We start from the raw sequence: 5,741 nt of genomic DNA, 5'->3' as shown, positions 1-5,741 counted from the left end.
CACACACACACACACAGGGTATCTGTTTGCAAACGAACACACTGAAAGATCCTTGAAAATAAATGCATGCATGCATAAGCAGGATATACATACGCACAAACTACACACTCATATGCACACACTCATATGCACGCAGACACAAAGACCTGTGCATGTACACACACAGAGACACACAAACACAAAACACACCTCCAGGCTTAGCCTCTGCTTTCAATTACCAGACGGGCCGAGGGGAAATCAAAACTTTGACACACCAGGTTGGAAAAGGAGAGCAGGGAAGCCAGGCAGTGCCAGAGGCGTACACGTGCACACATACGTGCGCGCCCATACGCAGACACACAGCAGTGGTGCACACAGACTCAGCCTCGGCTTTCAAGCAGGCGACAGGCCAAGGTGTACAGAGAATGTAAAAACATGACATTGAAGGGAGGGGGAAAAAAAAATGTGTAGCTCCGTTTGCAGCCATGTTTTTATAAAAAAAAAGAAAAAAAAAATCTCTCCAGCTGCCTCAAGGGAGGTGAGTGTGCGTGGGAGGGGTGGGTGAACTACTATGACCAAACTACTTACTTTTATTTTATGAGACGATTCATTGCTGCTCATGAGGGTATTTCCCAGCGGTTTGCTTTGGGTTGTGTAGTGCATTTATCACAGAGCGGGTCTTATTGAAGAGGTGCTCCGTGTCCACACAAGTGTCTTTATTTAGGACAGCACTGTCATGAGTTCATTATTTTTTTTAATCAGGGAAACACTATAATTACAACCACTTTGATCTGAAATGGGATCACAGTCAGCCCAAATCTTCATAATCTGATCAAAGTTATTAAATTAAATTAAATATGTCACATGTAATGGCAATCCTAAAATAGGCTTTCAAACACACGTTTGTTTTTTACTTTTGACTGAACTGCAATCAGCTGGTAAAGAACAATCTGGGCAGTAACTGTAAATGAAAGCAACCCCCCCATTTACTCGGTAACAAATGTTGACATTTGTTGGGCAATTCCAGTTTTTTCCACTGGAATTGCTCAGGGGGTCAACAGTCAACAGTACAGTAGTGCAGCTGTAACAGGCAGCTCTGAGGTGTGAACGTGTGAAACTTGAGTGTGAAGCAGGCTGCTGCTGCGAAAGGTCATATATGCTCGGTCAGGGTAAATAAAAGAATGAATCATTATGTATACACGCGCTACAATATTTCCATACTGACCTCAGTTAAAATAAGAGCGAGTACTGGGGTTTTATTTTCATAATGGTGTCAATGTTTTACTTTTTGAGAACATTCTGACACATCTTTACGATGGGTTCCATTAGGCAGAGTTAGTAGTTCTGTAATGTTTTTTTTTTTTTTAAATCATGCAGACTCAAACTATGACACTGATCATGTGAGGTGATCTGTACAAAATCTGTTTTAATGGCAATTTATTTTTCACAGTATTAATATATTGCATTCATATTATTTAGATATTCATTGGCAGCTTTGTCCTTATCAGACATATCCACAATTCTGTCTCTACTCAAATGACAACCCCCCCTCGTCTCAACCCAATCCGCCTGTCACCTTGTCCCTTACCTCATTTCTTTTGGCCACTCGTCTGGCCACAATCAGCTGGATCATCCCACGTTTGTTTCCTTCTGTTGACATGGACTTGCGTAGCGTCTCCATGGCGTCCTGGTTGGTTTTGCCCAACAGGGACTCTCCATTGACAGCAATCAACTGGTCGTTCACTCGAAGCCGCCCGTCCTGTTGGTGAAGAAGAAATCAAACATAAAAAAAAATGTAAATTCTCTTTTGGTGTTTGAGCTTGTAAAAGCACAAAAAGAGATCGTGTTTTTCCAACTACCAAACAGTACATGCTGTGTGATAGATAAGAAGCCATATCTCTAATTTAACAACAACCTTTATCTAATCAAACACTCTCACTCACAGTGTATCCAGTTTCTAGTCATGATTGAATCTCTAACAGAGAGTGTGCTTTTAACTCCATTATCATGTTCTGTCAACACAAGCGTGTTTATATGAAAAACAATCAAGTTGAAAGACTATTGCAAATGAGCACAGCGCTACGGACAGTGAGAGAAAAAAGCTGAACTATGTGTTAATAGATTTTATCACAGATGGAGATTTTCTTCATTGCTGAGGAACAGAAACATCACTTTAAGTGTGTGAGTTTCTCTTTATGTGCAGGCCACACTGACCTGGTGTCAGTATGACAGTGTAAGAGCATCAGCTCACTAGTTACATCAGGTCAAACATAAATACGTAATATGTTCATAATAGAAATTAATTAATACATAATCAAAACATCTAGTTCTGCTTCTGCCAACCGAGAGAAACAATAAGAATAAGATACCTATACATAGAAATTTATACACAACATGTATTCATACAATGATATCATCTTACCTATAGCAGCTAGCTAATAGGGAAAAGATGCCACACAATTACATATTTTACCTTGCAGGCCGCCCCTCCATTAATGATCGATTTGACGAAGATGCCCAGGTCAGCGTGGTTCTCCTTGGAGCGATTGCCTTTGACGCTGACACCCAACCCAGCCGAACCCGAGTCACTGAGGGGGATCTCAAAGGTCAGGAACTCTCTGGTCCCATCTGGAGTGAGGACCAGATCGTCCTCCTCAGTCTTCTGTAAGAGGGGGAACAAAGAGAGAGAGGGAGAGAGACAGATTTAGACTCTAGACTTCCTAACATAAAATAGCATAATTAGCAACCTAACCGGCAGCAGCAGCAGTCTACACAGTCAACCAACATACAGCTCACATTTAAATACAGTTAAATGCTCATATACCATAATGTACATTTAATTATACAACACAAAAACATTCATGCATTTATTCCAGCCTAAAGCAGTAACACAAAAGCCCCTTCAGCTTTGCAAGCGATCACTGTGTTCCTGTGGGTTAGCCGAAGGGCCAAAGTTAAAAGGACATTCATTTGGCCACTTGAGGTTAATGAAAAGTACTTGCATATAAATTGCAGCCGGGCGGATAGCACAGAGGTAAATCAGAGTGCAAGCTCATTAGCTACATCAGATTTATTAGTGTTAAACAGACCAGCGCTCTTAAGTGTTAAATCAGGTATTTAGTATAAGCAGGCAGGGTCTTAGTTTCCAGAATCGAGGAATAATGCTGGTCTATAGTGAAGGATATTGGTGGTTCTTTGAAACTTTTAGGAAAGAATCAGGCTCAAATTAGAAAGTGATTTTGTGTTGTTGGCCTCAGTTTTCAGTGTTGATGAATCAGAGATTGTGAATGTGTACTGGAAATCAGTCAAAGTAACGCAGGCTGATGAAGACTGAGATTGCAAAGATCAAAAGTAATGCATTAATATGTGAAGCTCCTAATCTACATATGAAACAGATACAGTCTATGTTGTTTGTGTCTGATGCATAGCCTGAAGCTAATTTTCATCAAAACCTGAGACTTTTTGCAGCTCCACTGTAGCCCCGTCTCCCCAGTTGAGACTGTAGCCAGCTCCACCAATCAGAAATAACATAACACTAGCCCGTTTCGGGTCTAGCGATCAGAATTAATTCATTAATACTGGAGTAATTGTGCAGGGTTTCAATATGAATTTCAACAATATGCAAACCACAGAGAGTGGCTATAACATTCTTGACTGACTAAACACTTCTGTGCAATCAGAGCTTTCCAGCCACACGGAAAAAAGCAAGGCATAAAGCAAAGCAAATGCAGTTCACTGTGAAGCAGCTGCAGGTAACACAACATCCATTAATGTTACTCATATCAGGTGTTAAATGATTACCATAACCTATTCATTTGATATAACAACAGCACAAACAAAAATTCACAAGAAAAGTACAAAACAATTTAATATGAACAAATGTATGGATTGCAGTCGGATTAAAAATGCCACAGAGGTGGTGGTTCACATTTCATTAACTGTACAGTAGCTTTTCTCCTCAGGCAAACAAACATCCCTGACCTTTCATAGTTTTGATGTTAAGTAAACTTATTTCAGCCCTTAACTCAAGTAAAACCTAATTGTGATCTTTATATTTCTACAACTGAAACTGTCCTCACTTAACAAGTTTTTAAGCACGCACGCTACCTAAAGAATAAATCTGACACGCCATGCACCTGTATCGTGATGCCAAGTGCGTCAAACAGGCAGTAAACTTCCCAGTAACCCTGCATGAACACAGCAGCCTAATTGACATGCTGAGTGCGCTCTCTCTCTCTCTCTCTCTCTCTCTTCCCCTCCACAACAGGTGCTTCTCTCGCTCCTTCTCTATATTCACTCTCCCTCTCTCTTCCAGCTCAACAATAAAAAGCTATTCTCTCTTGCTTGTTATTTGACAGCTGTCCTCTGAATAGATGGGTGCGTGCACGCTCACGCCTGGCAATTATTGTGCACGCCTAATGAATTCAATCATCGGGCTCGGTGTCAGCATGTCATTAGCTCCCTTTGTTTGCTGGGAGAGAGATGGAATTGCTCGGTGGGGGGAGGGGGGAACAGGCAAAGTGGGGAAGGAGGTGGGGGAGAGACAGAAAAGGAGAAGGGCAAAACAAGGATGTGTGGAGTAAGGAGGAAAAGGAAGGAACAGAAGGAAGGAAGGAGGGAGATAAAGAAAAAGCAAGCAAGAAGAGCATGCTGCATGTTTCACAAAGACAAATGAATACTACCTGGAATAAATTTGAGATAAAATTAAAAAACAAAGCAGGAGAAAAAAAACAGCCAATTTGATATCAGACACAACTTATGGGAAGTACTGAGGAGTAATAACACATACAACAGGAATTTAATTATTTTTTAACCTCGAGTCCAATTCATTCTGCCTGGAATTTAATTTAAGGCTAATTAAAAAGTGACTAACAACAACATAATGCTCTTAAACTGCAAACGGTCAAAATAAGAAGATAGAAAATGAATTATTACAACTCAAAAATATAACTGATCAGTAAAGCAGATGTGATGTCATTTCAAGGTTAAAAATAAGACATCTATTAACTGATGTAAGGCGCTGCAAGATGAATAATCCCATTAACCGAGCTACAAGATTTATCTCTTTTACATCTAAATCATGATTTGCAAGAGTTCATCCCATATGCCACAATCAGAAACACGGAAAGTTGGTAATTTTTAATTTCGCTGCCTATAAATACAACCTTGATTAGCTACAAGCACAGCTGTAGCTAATCAACATTCATTCTGTGAGTCGCCTAAACTACAAACTGTTTACGCTCAGCCAATTTTTCAAGAAAACAAACAAAATAAAGTCTTTTTGCTGCTCAAAAGACCAACAAAGTAGTCAGCATAGTTGGTTGCATCATGCAATTATCAAACTGGCTACTTAGCAGTTAGCTTGATAGCATGGAAGATAAAAGATATTGAGCAGGAAATGAGATCTTTGTTAAACTTCTTTTCATGAAATTACTATTTTGACATGGTAGCTGTCAATCAGCTTGTCAGCTAAAGCTAAAGCACAGAGATTTTGAAGTCTTTTTGCCTTTCACAAGAGACTAGTGAATCTAGGTAGTGACATTGTGTAATTTTCAAACAGGTAGCAGTTAGTTTGCTAGTTTACGCTCAGAATTTTGTCAGTACAATCGGATTTGGCTGTTCGATACGAAGGTTTGACTATTTGTTCCTTTTTTTTTTTGTTCAACGAAACAGGAAACTCCTACACCGATCAGCAGTAGCATTAGCACTGACAGGTGAAGTGAATAACACTGATTATCTAGTTATCATGGCACCTGTCAGTG

The 5,741-nt window shown here is 39.9% G+C and overlaps 1 protein-coding gene across 1 annotated transcript in view; it reads right to left on the bottom strand.

Moving 5' to 3' along the window:
- LOC118334334 (partitioning defective 3 homolog) overlaps positions 1-5,741 on the bottom strand; it is a gene marked incomplete at its 3' end in the record, with an annotated part of 217,835 nt that overhangs the window by 86,891 nt on the left and 125,203 nt on the right. The window contains 2 exon segments of the mRNA XM_035670221.1: positions 1,568-1,738; positions 2,453-2,641. Coding sequence (XP_035526114.1) covers positions 1,568-1,738; positions 2,453-2,641 — 360 coding nt within the window.

The sequence above is a fragment of the Morone saxatilis genome, unplaced genomic scaffold (assembly GCF_004916995.1).
Source record: "Morone saxatilis isolate NCDOM2014 unplaced genomic scaffold, NCSU_SB_2.0 Contig23, whole genome shotgun sequence".
Lineage (NCBI taxonomy): Eukaryota > Metazoa > Chordata > Actinopteri > Moronidae > Morone > Morone saxatilis.
Note: the sequence above shows the minus strand (reverse complement) of the source record. Positions and strands in the feature narration are given on the sequence as shown.